The sequence below is a fragment of the Notolepis coatsorum genome (assembly GCF_963971535.1).
Source record: "Notolepis coatsorum genome assembly, contig: SCAFFOLD_1007, whole genome shotgun sequence".
Lineage (NCBI taxonomy): Eukaryota > Metazoa > Chordata > Actinopteri > Aulopiformes > Paralepididae > Notolepis > Notolepis coatsorum.
The window spans coordinates 22,501-39,735 of record NW_028170436.1 but is presented as its reverse complement, the minus strand read 5'-3'; the positions used below and the strand labels follow the sequence as shown (position 1 = coordinate 39,735).

Sequence of the window (17,235 nt, the reverse complement as noted above, 5' to 3'; positions counted from 1 at the left end):
CCCTCAAACGAGGATGGAGAAGACGGCGGAGACGGGGGCGAGGAGGGCGCCGCGGGCGGCTCCTCAGAGGCCTCGGCGGGCGAAGCCGTGGACAAGGGCCTACCAACAGAGACAGACGAATCTGACGCAGAATCAGATGCAGGGGAGGTTGGACGAACCCGGCCCCAGAGGAGCACCAGAGGTCGGCTACCCGCTCGGGATCGCCAGGACTATGTGCTGAAGAGGGTGGTTGTAGAACAGTGTGTGAAACTAATGGAACAATGTGGGAAACTGTGGGTCTAAGGAGAGAGACCATGACGTCCGACGAAGGGACCCGAGCCGCGCAGGAGATGGCGGCAAAGGTGGAAGAGCTGCAAGAGAAGTGCCAGACGCAGAGGGCACGACTGGAGACACTGGAAGAACCAGTGACGAGACTGGAACAAGAAGAGGCATATATAACGATAAAAGCAATAAAGTCACAGTGATCAGTTAAGATCAATGGTTAAAAAATGTTTTTTTAAAGAAAGAATAACGTAAAAATTAAAACAGTCAAGAAAGTTTGGGAGAACAGGTCCGCACAAACACGTCCGTTCAGTAGCAACCGGAAGTAGGAAGTGCACTAAACCAATGCACTTGTACAAGTTTCAAGTTTCAAGTTTCTTTAATAGTTGTCATACAGAAGTACAGAATACTTTTATACAAAATGCTTCTTACTGTTACGCTCCAGAGACTGTGCAAGACAAGATAAGTATGAAATAAAATAACATAGTATAGCATGTAAATTAGAAGTAAAAAAATTGAGGTCACAGTGTTCAGTATAGACATATGTACAATGTTCGATGCAGAATAGACGTAACTGAGTTACCATATAATATACAATATACTATGCAGTGTACTAATACAATACTATATAGTGCAAGGCAGAAATGGGATGAGGTGCAATTTAGGTACAATTTACAGTAGGTGTACGAGTTGTAGTGCAAATCCTTTATCAATAAATATAAAGTGTGTTTGTGTGATCTAAAGTGTGGAGAGTGGGTGCTGCAGTGTGTTGTTTGTTTAAGTGAGTGTGTGCGTGTGGGTGTGTGTGCTGTGTGCATTTGATGGTTGTTGCATAGTGTTTATTGTTCGTTTAGCAGCCTGATGGCCTGGGTAGGTATCGTTAGCTCTCATAACATTAGCCAGTTAGGAAGTAGGAAATGAACTAAACCAATGCACTTGTATGTAGAGAAAGGAGGGTTGAAATGTGGTGAGATTTCAAACTGCAGACTAAAGCACTATCAGTGTTGTTTAGTACAATGTGGTACAAACGGTTCATTAGCTATTATCCTAATAACCACTACCGATTCATGTGTATATTATATTACCCTAATAACCACTACCCATTCATGTGTATATTATATGACCCTAATAACCACTAGTATATATATATACATACTGAGCTATGGCGCTGCAACGTCCGGCTGCCTTTCTGTTCGCTCCGTCGAGACTGTGCTTACTTTTGTTAATATTTATAGTTTTAAGAGTTTTGTCTGTACCAACAGTAGGTGCATTTAATGTGTATGACCGTCAGTCACTTATAGACATCGGATTACGGGAAACTTACCGATTGGATTACTCACTGCACCAGCTTTCCGAACCGCAACAATGGCCTGAGGAGATTCTCCGGAGAATGGGACCAGACCCTTTGTTCCTTGATCCCAGGAACAAAGGAACCAGACGGCGTGGGAAGAGAGCAGGGATCCGTAACAGGCTGAGATCCAGACGCCACCGAACGCCATTGCCCAGTATATTGCTAGCCAATGTACAATCAATTGACAATAAACTGGATGACATCCGAGCAAGGATTCAATACCAAAGGGACGTCAGAGACTGCAACGTTCTCTGCTTCACCGAAACGTGGCTCACGCCGGACGTTCCAGACCATGCAATCCAACCAGCCGAACACTTCTTTATCCACCGCAAGGATCGTACAGCAGAGTCCGGTAAACAACGTGGAGGAGGTATTGCCTTCATGTTTAACAACAATTGGAGCGATCCAACTAACGTGAAGGAACTATCCAACCACTGCTGCCCAGACCTGGAATATATAACCATCAAGTGTCGTCCTTTCTTCCTCCCGAGGTATATTCCACCGCAAGCCAGTAACAACGTTGCGCTCTCCACGACGAGGTAAATAGAATACAAGCGGCGAACGTTAACGCCGCCATTTTAGTGCTGGGTGATTTCAATAGCGCCAATCTGAGAAAGGTATTACCTGACTTCTATCAGCATGTGACTTGCAACACCAGAGGCGGTAACATCCTAGATCACTGTTACACGCAATTTAAAGGTGGCTACAAGGCTCATTCTGATAGTGGCTTTGGTAAATCAGATCACGCGTCCATCTTTCTTTCACCAATGTACAAACAGAGAATCAAAAGTACTCCTGTAGTCTCGCGAGAGGTGCAGAAATGGGATTTGACGTCAGAGGAGACGCTCCAGTCTGCGTTTGACTGCACAGACTGGAATGTGTTCCGCGACACAGATAACATTAATGTCTACACGGAGACAGTGCTGGACTATGTTTGTACTATGGTGGAAGAAACAATCCCCACTACCAAAATGAGAGTTTACCCAAATCAAAAACCCTGGGTAGACAAATCCGTCCGTGAAGCTCTGAGAGAGCGCACCAAAGCATACAACGACGGCCTAGTGGCAGGCAACATGAATGACCACAAGGTGGCGCGATACAACGTAAGGAGGACAGTGTCAGAGGCCAAACGGCGCTACAGGGATAAAATTGAACTCCAGTTTGAACAAGCTGACTCTAGAGCTATGTGGCAGGGGCTCAAAACGATGACAGACTACAAAGGCGCCTCCCTCAAACTGAACAGTGACATCTCCTTAGCAAATGACCTCAATACCTCCTATGCGAGGTTTGATGCTGGTAATAACAACACCAGCTCACAAGCCACGGCAATGGGGGGGGGGGGGGGGGGTCGGCTGCTGATGGAGGCGCAGTGTTCAGGGTAACAGAGCATGAGGTGAGGCGGACCTTTAAAAAAGTGAATATCAGGAAGGCAGCAGGTCCGGACGGCATCCCCGGCCGCGTCCTAAAAGTCTGTGCCGACCAACTGGCCCCAGTATTCACTGACATATTTAACCTGTCCTTAGAACAGGCTGTCATCCCCACCTGCCTGAAGAAGTCCACTATTATCCCTGTACCCAAAAAATCCAAGCCTGCTTGCCTCAACGACTACCGCCTTGTAGCTCTAGCCTCCATAGCCATGAAGTGCTTTGAGAAGCTAGTAAAGGGCTACATCTGCTCCTCCCTCCCCATCAACATGGACCCCCTGCAATTTGCATACCGCCCCAACAGGTCCACGGAGGACGCCATAGCCCATGTGCTGCACACAGCAGCATCACACCTGGACAAGAGGCAGGGGAACTATGTGAGAATGCTATTCATCGACTACAGCTCGGCATTCAATACCATAGTCCCCTCCATACTCATAGCCAAGCTCAGGGACCTGGGCTTGAACTATGACCTCTGCCAGTGGGTCTTGGACTTCCTGACTGGCAGACCCCAGGTGGTGAGAGCAGGCAACTGCACCTCCTCATCCATCACCCTCAACATAGGGGCCCCCCAGGGCTGTGTTCTGAGTCCCCTCCTCTACTCCCTGTACACACACGACTGTGTGGCTCAGCGGAGTAGCAATACAATCATCAAATTTGCTGACGACACAGTGGTGGTGGGCCTGATCTCTGCCAACGACGAGAGGGCCTACCTGGAAGAGGTCAAGGTCCTGGCGGGATGGTGCCAGGAAAACAGCCTCTCCCTGAACGTCAGCAAAACAAAGGAGATGATTGTGGACTTCAGGAGGTCGGGGGTCAAGGACTACAGCCCCCTCAGCATCGACGGGGCACCGGTTGAGAGAGTCAACAGCTTTAAGTACCTCGGAGCCTACATATCCGAGGACTTGACATGGACCACACACATTGACAGTGTTGTGAAGAAGGCACGACAACGCCTCTACTTCCTCAGGCGCCTAAGGAAGTTCCAAGTCAGTCAGAAGATCCTTAAGAACTTCTACTCATGTACAATAGAGAGCATCTTGACCGGCAACATCCCCTCCTGGTTTGGGAATAGCACTGCACAAGACCGAAGCAGACTACAAAGAGTGACACGTTCAGCCGAACGCACAATTGGAGGGGGGCTCCCCACCCTCCAGAACATTTACAACAAGCGTTGCAAGGGCAAGGCTAAGAGAATCATTAAAGACTCCAGTCACCCGAACAACTGCCTCTTTGAACTGCTGCGGTCAGGCAAGCGATACCGGAGTCTCAAGGCGAGCACAGAAAGACTCAGAAGAAGCTTCTATCCCCAGGCCATCAGGCTGCTAAACGAACAATGAACAATGAACACTACACAACAACAACCACCAAACGCACATAGCACACACATCCACACGCACACACTCACTTTAAACAAACACACTGTAGCACCCACTCCACACACTTTATAGCACACACCCACTTTAAACAAACACACTGTAGCACCCACTCCCCACACTTTATATTTATTGATGAAGGATTGCACTACAACTCGTACACCTTACTGTAAATTGTACCTAAATTGTACCTCATCCCATTTCTGCTTTGCACTATATAGTACTGTACATTAGTACACTGCATAGTATTGTATATTATATGGTAACTCAGAACATTGTACATATGTCTATACCGAACACTGTGACCACATTTTCTTCTTCTAAATTACATGCTATACTATGTTATTTGATACTATCTTGTCTAGCACAGTCTCTGGAGCGTAACATTAGGCTTGTTCAAGATGGATTTCGGTTTGCCTCGACTAGTAGACGAGAGTAGCCGAGTGAAGCCGGGGGAGGAGTTAAGAGGGCGGACACTGCCGATTTCACGAGAGCCCCTCGCCTAGTCTCGCGCGGCAGATACGCTTTCACGTCACCACACACACATTACACACCTGTCCAGCTCATTATAATGCGATGGCCGTGTGCAAAATTAGATCAGATTCAAATGTACAGCACACCATATACTGCTACAGTGGAATATACTATTCATAGATATACCATAATGTATACCATCTTGTTGCACGCTCCTGGCCGCACGCACACACAACACACTGCTGTATGTGTGTGTGTGTGTGTGTCTGACAGCTTGAAGTTTATCATGATGATATGATGATAAGTTGATAACGCATAACATAATAAAGTTTTCAATCAATCAAACGTCTCATAACTCCCTGGCTGTCACATGGCTGGTGACTGACAACTTTTCTGAGCCAATAGGCGCTTTGCGCGACCGTAGCAAGTCGCTTCCCAGCCGGGAGCAGCCGAGTGAGAGGTACTGTGGAGCCTCGCTCTGAAGGCTGCGCGCGGCTCGCTCCCGCGGGAGTTCCACGCCTCGCCTCGTCAGATTTTCAGAGCAAATCGGACAACATTCTAACCGTCATGCAACGCGCTTGGCGAGGCCGTAGTAAAACCTGCGCAGATCTGCGTCCGCCTATCCCATCTCGAACAAGCCTAGTAAGAAGCATTTTGTATGAAAGTATTCTGTACTTCTGTATGACAACTATTAAAGAAACTTGAAACTTGAGAAACTACCCATTCATGTGTATATTATATTACCCTAATAACCACTACCGATTCATGTGTATATTATATTACCCTAATAACCACTACAGATTCATGTGTATATTATATTACCCTAATAACCACTACAGATTCATGTGTATATTATATTACCCGAATAACCACTACAGATTCATGTGTATATTATATTACCCTAATAACCACTACCGATTCATGTGTATATTATATTACCCTAATAACCACTACAGATTCATGTGTATATTATATTACCCTAATAACCACTACAGATTCATGTGTATATTATATTACCCGAATAACCACTACAGATTCATGTGTCTAGTTGTTGACTCCATTACTTCACTCAGACTTGAGCCTTGAGACTTGAAAGACTCGATACTCTCCCTGAGCCCAAAATGTAAATTAATTATGCCATAAAAAGTATAAAGCTACTGTAGTGAACTTGATTGATTACAGTTCCACTTTGGACCAATCCATCAGCTGCTATCTCACTATGAATTGAAAATGGGGGACCCTGACAAGACAAACGTCTTTCTCTGGTCTGCATCCCCTTAACAATTGTGTGTATTGAGCCGTACTGTATTGTACCCATTCTGCAATCTGTTAAATAAAGTTTTCATTCATTCATTCATTCATTCTGCCAATCAGGGTGCGTGAGCAGAGAAGGAAGTTGTGAGTCAACGCAGAATCATTTACATTTTATATACTAACTAACTATTACTCTGTTGGCTTTATCGTTTTGGAAATGGCATTACATTTGTAAATAATGCATTAGGACTTGTTTAGGACTGGAAACCCAAAGTTTCAGACTTGTGACTTGCTTACTTGCCTGTTTTGACTCGGGACTTGAGTGTAAACACTTGAGACTTACTTGGGACTTGCAAAGCAATGACTTGGTCCCACCTCTGGGCCCTGTTTCATGTACCTGGATAACTGAGTTAGCCGGATAACTTTAGCTGGATAACTGGGTTAGCCGGACTTTCGGGTTTCATGTACGTGTATTTTCCAAATCACCATGACAACATATCCAAAAGTTTGAGCCTGGTCGAAAGCAGAGTTCAAGTTCAAGTTAGCCTGAACTATCGCCACACCCCCGCAAAGAAGTGACAGCCCGTTTCCTGAAACTATTCCCACAGTCTACGATCTGCATTATACCATTCTGAATTACGTTTTTGTGCTCCATTCTTCCAGAGGGGGCTTTTGAAATGTAAAATAGACCCAAAATGCTGATATTAAATTCACTTTGTCCTAAATAATGCACGTTATATATACCGTGGCGACGGTGGCGCTCGCTCGTGCGATGTACACATGATGTGGTTATTTTAATTGTAACTGGGATTAAGATGTCTGATGAGATGCGCTGTTTGACGGATTTGAGAAATTGAATGAGCCGTTGACGTCACATTAATGAATGAGGATAAAGAGATAAACTTCATTCAAAACAAAGGATATTCTAAACACGGGTCTCTCGTTCATTAATGTATAAACAATGAATTTATCCCATCTGGCCCAGTGGCCCAGTGGTAGTGCTCAAACCTGCCAATCCAGCGACCGGGGTTCAAATCCTGGTGTTTCCAATGTGATTTTTTTGAATATAATATTAATGATTATACGCCAAAGTAGCCTGGTTTTAAGTTAAAATATTATAAATCTACATGCATTGAGGATGTCATTCTTTATATAGCTCTCAACGTGCACCAAATTGAATTATTCCTATATTGCAAAAAGAAGGAGACGACTGGGTCTTGAACCCCGGTCGTCCGTGTGAAAGTCAAAAGAAGAACCCGTTACACCACAGAGAAGATAAGTAAAATATTGACTATACATCAATCAATGGGTAAGAGAGCCGTATCGTAATTCTGTATAACAGTTAACTAATAATTTTCGCTAGCAAGATCTCATTTGATTATTCAATCCAGCAGGCAAGTTTAAAGAAATATAATCTGATTGATTGAGGTAATGAGGGACTTAGAATTAGCCTATAGATAACGCATTTAACTTGTCGGCGAGGCGATTGAGCCGTATTGCAATCTGTCAATAAAGTCTTAAATCAATTAATCAATCAATGCCGTTGAGAATCAGGATCTCTGCCATCGATACGTGCTGGCTTTTCACCTAAAACGGCCGCGCGCATTTAGCCTGACTCGCAAGTCTGGCTTGAGTTAACGAGACTGAATCCACCTTTGTGAAACAGGAAAATCCCGGCTTCGAACATCGGGTTAACTGAAGCTGGATAATGGACATCTTGATCGACTTAGTTGAACCACGTACATGAAACAGGGCCATATGTATTAATAATAATAATAATAATAATAATAATAATAATAATAATAATAATAATAATAATAATAATAATAATAATAATAATAATAATAATAATAATAATAATAATAATAATAATAATAATACCTCTGGTATGTATTCACATATATTCTTCACATGCAGCTATATCAGTAGGTAAAAGTGATGTTCATTCTGTTATTGTAAACCTGAAGATTATGGAAAACTATTCTAGACAGATACTGAAATATACCAAATAAAACAAAGGTTGAAAGAAAATATATTGTAATCAGTCAATCACAAATATCATGAACGCTCAGCTGAACAACAATAACTGGATTCTGTCAATACACTGTCTAAACATCTCATTTATTAACTTTTTTAAATACTATATACTATACTAATACTAATAATGTCTTAGTATATTTGTATCATATAAAAAACGTGACTCTACACATAATACATTACATTTACGCTGATTCATGAGTCATGTTTGTTTAGTAAAATAAGTAGTAAATCACTTTACAAATAATACACATCAATATTCCCACCTTCCTCCAAGTGTGTGTGTGTGTGTGTGTGTGTGTGTGTGTGTGTGTGTGTGTGTGTGTGTTCATAGACAGAGTGTGTGTGTGTGTGTGTGTGTGTGTGTGTGTGTGTGTGTGTGTGTGTGTGTGTGTGTGTGTGTGTGTGTGTGTGTGTGTGTGTGTGTGTGTGTGTGTGTGTGTGTGTGTGTGTGTGTGCGTGTGTGTGTGTGTGTGTGTTTATAGACAGAGTGAAGTCTAAACCATAATTTCAGCAACTCGAGAATAAAGAAGAATCAAGAGGTTTATTTGTCACATACATACCAGGGCATACAGTGAAATGCGGGTGGTCTTGCACGCATTGATTGTGCAAAATACAATAAAAAATAGAATAAAATAGGCATAGAAAAAATAAAATAGATAAAACACAAGATATGCATGGTAAAAAAATACATGCTAGGTTCCTGAGAAACTGGTTCTTATATACACTACTATGCAATATACAATCTAAACTATACAGTACCTCCTTCTTTTAAAGTGTTTCTAAAGATTAAATTTTTTAAAGTGACATTTTGTTTAAATGTGTGTGTGTGTGTGTGTGTGTGTGTGTGTGTGTGTGTGTGTGTGTGTGTGTGTGTGTGTGTGTGTGTGTGTGTGTGTGTGTGTGTGTGTGTGTGTGTGTGTGTGTGTGTGTGTGTGTGTGTGTGTGTGTGTGTGTGTGTGTGTGTGTGTGTGTGTGTGTGTGTGTGTGTGTGTGTGTGTGCTCATGTGTACTTGTGAGTGGAGAGTTCAGTGTTCTGATGGCCTGGGGGAAGAAGCTGAGCCAGAGTCTCTCTGTTCTTGCAGCGTGTGACCGTAGGCGCTTGCCTGACCGCAGCAGCTTGAACAGGCTGTTGTTGGGGTGTTGAGGGTCTTTCATAATTCTGCAGGCTCTGGATTTGCACCTCTTGTTATATAAGACCTGCAGGGGTGGTAGTGCAATACCCGTAGTACGCTCAGCTGAGCGCACCACTCTCTGGAGTGCCTTCCTGTCCTGTGCCGTGCTGTTTCCAAACCAGGCAGTGATGTTTCCAAGATGCTCTCTACAGCCCCGGAGTAGAAGGAGTGGAGTATCTTCCCCAATACTCTGAACTTCCTTAGCTGTCTCAGGTGATAGAGGCGCTGCTTCGCCTTTTTCACCACAGAATCTATGTGTGTAGACCATGTCAGGTCCTCTGTGATGTGGACTCCCAGGTACTTGAAACTGCTCACCCTGTCCACGATAGCCCCGTTTATCCACAGCGGCGTGTGTGTCCCCTGCTGTATTCTCCTAAAATCCACGATCAGCTCTTTGGTTTTACCAATGTTCAGGAGTAGGCTGTTATCCCGGCACCAGCGTGCCAGTTCATCAACCTCCTCCCGATAAGCCTTCTCGTCATTGTTAGAGATCAGCCCCACCACCACCGTGTCGCTGTCTTTAGGCAGGAGTGTGACTTCCTCCAGGACACAGGAAGCTACTCTATCTGACACAGGAAGCTACTCTATCTGACACAGGAAGCTACTCTATCTGACAGGAGAGGATGACAGGAGAGGATGGCGCTGCTCCGATCGGCTGCCTTTCTGATCGCTCCGTCGAGACTGTGCTTACTTTTGTTAATTTTTATAGTTTTAAGAGTTTTATTTGCACCAAGTGTTGGTGCATTATATGTGTATGACCGTCAGTCAATCATTGACATTGGATTAAGGAAAACTTACCGATTGGATTGCTCTCTGGATCGGATTGCTGAACAGCAGCAGTGGCCCGCCGAAATCCTTTGTTGTGGCCGAGGCAAGGAGAAGGCGCGACGACGTGGAAGAAGAGCCGGGGTCCGAAACAGATTGAGGTCCAAACGACACAGAACCACATTGCCCAGCATATTGTTGGCCAATGTGCAATCGATAGGAAATAAACTGGACGACATCAGAGCACGGATCCAATTCCAGAGGGACATTCGGGACTGCAACGTCCTCTGTTTCACAGAATAAAGTATAAACAAAGTCTCAAGCGAACGCCGGTAGTATCGCGAGAGGTTAAGCGTTGGACCGTGACGTCAGGGGAGTCACTCCAAGCTGCGCTTGAAGGCACAGACTGGAGTGTATTCCGTGATAACACAGCCAATATTAACGAATACACTGAAACGGTGCTTGACTTTGTCTGTACTCTGGTAGAAGAAACAATCCCCTCTACCACAATTAGAATATACCCAAATCAAAAGCCCTGGGTAGATAAATCCGTCCGTGAGGCTCTGAAAGTGCGTACCTCAGCCTACAACACCGGGCTGGTGACAGGCAACATGGAAGAACACAAGACGGCAAGATACAACGTCAGGAGAGCAGTAATAGAGGCAAAACGGCGTTACAGGGATAAAGTTGAACTTCAGTTTGAACAGGCTGACTCTAGAGGTATGTGGCAGGGCCTCAGAACAATGACAGACTACAAAGGCACCTCCCTCAAACTGAACATTGACATCTCCTTAGCAAATGATCTCAATTCCTTCTATGCGAGGTTTGAGGCTGTGAATAACAACACCAGCCTACAAACAACGGCAATGGGGGGGGGGGTCTGCTGATGGAGACTCAGTGTTCAGGGTAACAGAGCATGAGGTGAGGCGGACCTTTGAATATCAGTGAATATCAGGAAGGCAGCAGGACCGGACGGCATCCCCGGCCGCGTCCTAAAAGTCTATGCCGACCAACTGGCCCCGGTATTCACTGACATCTTTAACCTGTCCTTGGAACAGGCTGTCATCCCCACCTGTCTGAAGAAGTCCACCATCATCCCTGTACCCAAAAAATCTACGCCCGCTTGCCTCAACGACTACCGCCCTGTAGCCCTCACCTCCATAGCCATGAAGTGCTTTGAGAAGCTAGTGAAGGGCTACATCTGTTCCTCCCTCCCCATCAACCTGGACCCCCTGCAATTTGCATATCGCCCCAACAGGTCCACGGAGGACGCCATAGCCCATGTGCTGCACACAGCAGCATCACACCTGGACAAGAGGCAGGGGAACTATGTGAGAATGCTGTTCATCGAATACAGCTCAGCATTCAATACCATAGTCCCCTCCAAACTCATAGCCAAGCTCAGGGACCTGGGCTTGAACTATGACCTCTGCCAGTGGGTCTTGGACTTCCTGACGGGCAGACCCCAGGTGGTAAGAGCAGGCAACTGCACCTCCTCATCCATCACGCTCAACATAGGGGCCCCCCAGGGCTGTGTTCTGAGCCCCCTCCTCTACTCCCTGTACACACATGACTGCGTGGCACAGCGGAACAACAACACAATCATCAAATTTGCTGATGACACAGTAGTGGTGGGCCTGATCTCTGCCAACGACGAGAGGGCCTACCTGGAAGAGGTAGAGAATCTGTCACAGTGGTGTCAGGAGAACTGCCTCTCCCTGAACGTCAGCAAAACAAAAGAGATGATTGTGGACTTCAGGAGGTCGGGGGTCAAGGACTACAGCCCCCTCAGCATCGACGGGGCACCGGTTGAGAGAGTGAACAGTTTCAAGTACCTCGGAGCCCACATATCCGAGGACTTGACATGGACCACACACATTGACAGTGTTGTGAAGAAGGCACGACAACGCCTCTACTTCCTCAGGCTTTATATTTATTGATAAAGGATTTGCACTACAACTCGTACACCTACTGTAAATTGTACCTAAATTGCACCTCATCCCATTTCTGCCTTGCACTATATAGTATTGTATATTAGTACACTGCATAGTATTGTATATTATATGGTAACTCAGTTACGTCTATTCTGCATCGAACATTGTACATATGTCTATACTGAACACTGTGACCTCATTTTTTTTACCTCTAATTTACATGCTATACTATGTTATTTTATTTCATACTTATCTTGTCTTGCACAGTCTCTGGAGCGTAACAGTAAGAAGCATTTTGTATAAAAGTATTCTGTACTTCTGTATGACAACTATTAAAGAAACTTGACACAGGAAGCTACTCTATCTGACACAGGAAGCTACTCTATCTGACACAGGAAGCTACTCTATCTGACACAGGAAGCTACTCTATCTGACACAGGAAGCTACTCTATCTGACACAGGAAGCTACTCTATCTGACACAGGAAGCTACTCTATCTGACACAGGAAGCTACTCTATCTGACACAGGGTCACAGAGGAGCCAGCTCTATAAACCATAAACCCAGGGTAGACGCTCTCTGATTGGCTAGCCGCGTACAGCGAAGACCCTCTCTGATTGGTTTAGCGCCGAAGGGTCTCTTCCGCCTTGTACATATATATTCTCTGCTTCAAAGTGGTTATGCTTTGGCCCATCTTCGCAAACATAGGCTATGGAAAAAAAATCATGCGGACAGTCCAGATACACTGCTACTCTGGTGGAGCCCTGGGGGGGGGGGGGGGGGGGCAGGTATGTCTGTTCTTCTCTTATTGTGCCAGACAGCGTATCCATCATCAAGACGTACCAGACACCAGGACTTATCATTAAGTCCAAGATGTCATCAGACGCACAGATACACACACACACACACACACACACACACACACACACACACACACACACACACACACACACACACACACACACACACACACACACACACACACACACACACACACACATTCACACACATACACACACACATTCACATATACACACATACACACACACATTCACATATATATACACACACGCACATTCACACACGCACACACACACACACACACACACACACACACACACACACACACACACACACACACACACACACACACAGGGGTGTAGCTCCAGATTCTGGGCCCCATGAAAGAATGTATTTGTAGGCCCCCAGTGAATGCGAGCGCGCGTAAGCGTGCGAGAGGAAATCTTTTTGGCAATTTTTTTATTGATGAAAACGCATAATATGGTTTTTACCTATACATTCGGATCAGCAGTTCAGCACCTGCACTGTTGGTGGGTGAGCCTAGTAAAGGATGTCGCATTGCGTTCATCTTCAATGAATGGACCAATGCAATAGTCTACCAAAGCCCCCCCTCTCTCTCTATATATCTCACACACACACACACACACACACACACACACACACACGCTAAGGCTGAGCCCGAACGTTCGAACGTTCGAACGTTCGTTCGTTACGCTGACATTCAGACTTTAATTAATAGGTTCGAATGTTCGGTGAAAAAAAAATAAAGGATGCGCACGGGGTTGAGGTGATGTGAATGCGAGGCGCTCGGCTCAACCAGTATGGTCTGCCGGGCTGCAGCGGGATACTATTTCTCAACCAGAGCTCTATTTTGATTGACAGGCGATTCTGCCAATTACGTCACACCGCTTGCACCCGCCTCTGCTGTTACCACCAATCGGCAAGCGTTTATTCGTTTTTTACTTCAGGCAATGCCGCCATTGATCTGCTTGAGAGAAGCATCAACAGACTTACCGTAGCTACCGGGGAGCCGTAGTTAGCTCCCCGCCGAGGAAGTAATCGGTAACAAGGTTTCCGTAGGTGAACCTGCAGAAGGATCATTAATGAATACCAGCCTTTTTCGGCCACGGAGCGCAAGCTTCATGGCGGGAGGTGGTTGCGTTGGAAACAACAGCAGGCGCACGGTGGACAGACCCGTCCACCGTGTACCTCGGAACGGTGGTAGGGCGGACGGGCGGCAGGCGTGTTGGGAGCCCGGCCGTTCCGAGGTAGACGGTGGACGGGTCTGTTGAGCCGAGGCGTGCGCCTCTCCTCCCGGCTCCCCTCCCCGTCGACCAAGAGTGAATACCTGTTATTGAACGTGTAACACTAACTATATAACGTTAATGCCACAAAACTAATGCTTTTGTTTATCTAGCCCCTTACGTGACTGCAAGGGCTATTGTTTATCATACTTTGATTCAGTAGCTTGTTTATTTTCTTCTGAGTGCTTTGTTTAATTACATGTTTACATGAACAGCCACCACTGTAAACAACATGTTTTTCACCAATAGACTATGCAATGCCGCCCTCCGTAAGATCTATAATAATACAATAAAAAAAATTTATTATTAAAAGATTTTTAAAAAACGAACGTTCGAACGTTCGTTCGATAAACCCTGGCGAACGTTCGAACCATAAAAACAGGGTTCGGGCTCAGCCTTAACAAACACACACACACACACACACACACACACACACACACACACACACACACACACACACACACACACACACTTCAGAAACAAACATAGTATCAATGAGAGCATCAATAATACACCTGAGTGATGTCTAGTAAAAAAAAAAAAGAAAAAAAAAATATTTGGGCCCCCCCCCCCATGCTGGGCCCTTGGAATCATCCTAAGCTACCCCCCCCCCCCCCCCAGCTACGCCCCTGCACACACACACATATATCTGACACAGGAAGCTACTCTATCTGACACAGGAAGCTACTCTATCTGACACAGGAAGCTACTCTATCTGACACAGGAAGCTACTCTATCTGACACAGGGTCACAGAGCAGCCTTCACTATGAACCCGAAACCCAGGGTAGAGGGGCTCAGTGAATGTGCAGTGGAAGGTGTGTAGGTGGGTCAGTGTGTCAGAGGAGACTGTCTAGAACAGGGGTGGGCAATTATTTTCCCCAGGGGGCCGAATGAGCAACTGAAAATATGTTGGGGGGCCGGGCCAAAATTCCAAACTCAATTATGCATAATATACATTTTATTTCTATATAAAAAGCAGTAAATGGCATTGACCCCTGGTAAGAGTGTATGTTATTATTTGGCAATTAAAAGGTGAGGTTAGCTTTCAAAAATATCATTTATTCAAATAGAATTTATTTCCAAAATGATAAACAAAATGTGAAACATTAATAACAAAGGGCATTTTGAGTTTCATATACTATTGAAACAAGGATTTTCTTACCTTTCTAAAGACATCACATCATCTTATAGCAAAAATAAACAAGACATGTCACTGAACTGTGTAAAGAAAAGTGTCCCAGTTTTGTAGCCTTTTTTACTTTACATGCCTATATTAAACATTTAATGTTTTCAGAACTGTGCAAAAAGTGTCCTATCAAGTGTCCCATTTCACTTGTTATATTTCCACATTTTTTCATTCAGTGTGAGAAATCCAGTCTCTGTTGAGCTTTAACAAGTCCATCAAAGTCAGGTTGCATGTCTGAGGTGGAGATGCGAAGCACAGCTGCCAGATGTTCATCAGTGAGAGAGGATCTGTACCTGGACTTGGTAAACATCATGACTGAGAATGTCTGTTCACATATATAGGTGGATCCAAAGAGAACCAACATCTTCTGAGCATGTCTCCTAAGCGTATATTGTGCGTGTGAACGTTGACATGAAAAGAAAAAAGTAAAAAAAAAAAAAAAAAAAAATATTAAAAAAAAAAAAAAAAATTATATTTTTTTTATTTTTTTTTATTATCATGTAATCTTTCGCGGGCCGGTCAGAATCATCCCGCGGGCCGGATACGGCCCGCGGGCCGTACAATTCCCAGGTCTGGTCTAGAAGGACAGAGTGCCAGCAGGACAGTCCAGATACACTGCTACTCTGGTGGAGCCCTGGCGGGGGGGTATGTGTGTTCCTCTGTTATTGTGCACGGCAGCGTATGTATCACCACGACATTCCAGACATACCAGGACCAGTAGTTCCTCTTCCTCCCCTTGTGATGCCTCTATATGCAACTCTTATAGAAACCCCTCCTTTCCTCTCTACCTCCCAGTAACAGCGTCCAGTCAGTCTACACAACACCTGTGACCAGAAGAAGTCAAATCTCTCTGGGTGATCAGGATACGACTGACTCTGTTCTTCACATGTCGCCGTTCTGTTCCTCTCACAGACAGAGAGAGGAGGTCCTGTGCTGTGTTTGGGTCCGGTGTGAGTTCACAGGCATCTGATGGAGAGACCATGACATGATGCGTGAATATTTTAGGCAACCAACTTGTGTTTAGCGTTTCTCTGATTGGCCACTACGCCCATGTGACCGCGGCAGCGCGAGAGAGCTGCAGCGCGGAAATAGGCTGTCTATTGCCATTCTCTAAGACAAACTCTAACCTTAACCAGCTCCTTAACAGCGCCTAAACTTAACCCTTCTAACCTTAACCAACTCCGAAACAATGCCTAACCTTAACCTTAACCAACTCCGAAACAATGCCTAACCTTAACCTTAACCATAACCAACTCCGAAAGAATATTGCCATTCTCTAAGACAAACTCTAACCTTAACCAGCTCCTTAACAGCGCCTAAACTTAACCCTTCTAACCTTAACCAACTCCGAAACAATGCCTAACCTTAACCTTAACCAACTCCGAAACAATGCCTAACCTTAACCTTAACCAACTCCGAAACAATGCCTAACCTTAACCATAACCAACTCCGAAACAATGCTTAAAGTTAACATGCCTAAACTTAACCGGCGAAAGAATGCACGTTAAAAAAAATAATAATAATAATTGAAGGGAATCGAACTTGTGACCAACAGACCGCAGAATCCACAGCAAGGCAGCGCTACCAGTTGAGCTAGTTCTCGATGTTAAAAAAGGGGGGATTACTGCTACATAATGCTGCCGCTCCGCTCTGCTGCTGCAGCGTCGCCGCAGGGGCGTGGCTAGACGCAAGTTGGGCGTGGCTAGACACAAGTTGGTTGCCTTTAATATTTAGGCTGACAGCAGCATTCATCACACAATACATCATAATCATCTTCATTCATGTTAGGATGTTTAAAGCTGCATTATCTCTTTCTGACACGAGGATCGTGTAGAAGAAAGATCATTCGTACGTGGTTGAGTCTACATGGTCCTCGTTTAAGAAAAACAGTTAA

The 17,235-nt window shown here is 45.0% G+C and overlaps 1 protein-coding gene across 1 annotated transcript in view; it reads left to right on the top strand.

Moving 5' to 3' along the window:
• Nucleotides 1-293: 293 nt before the first annotated feature.
• The window catches only part of LOC311248533 (E3 ubiquitin-protein ligase TRIM35-like), a gene marked incomplete at both ends in the record, with an annotated part of 35,115 nt that continues 18,173 nt past the window's right edge, over nucleotides 294-17,235 (top strand). Inside the window, one exon of the mRNA XM_084339398.1 lies at nucleotides 294-404. Coding sequence (XP_084195524.1) covers nucleotides 294-404 — 111 coding nt within the window. The remainder of the gene's footprint in view (nucleotides 405-17,235) is intronic.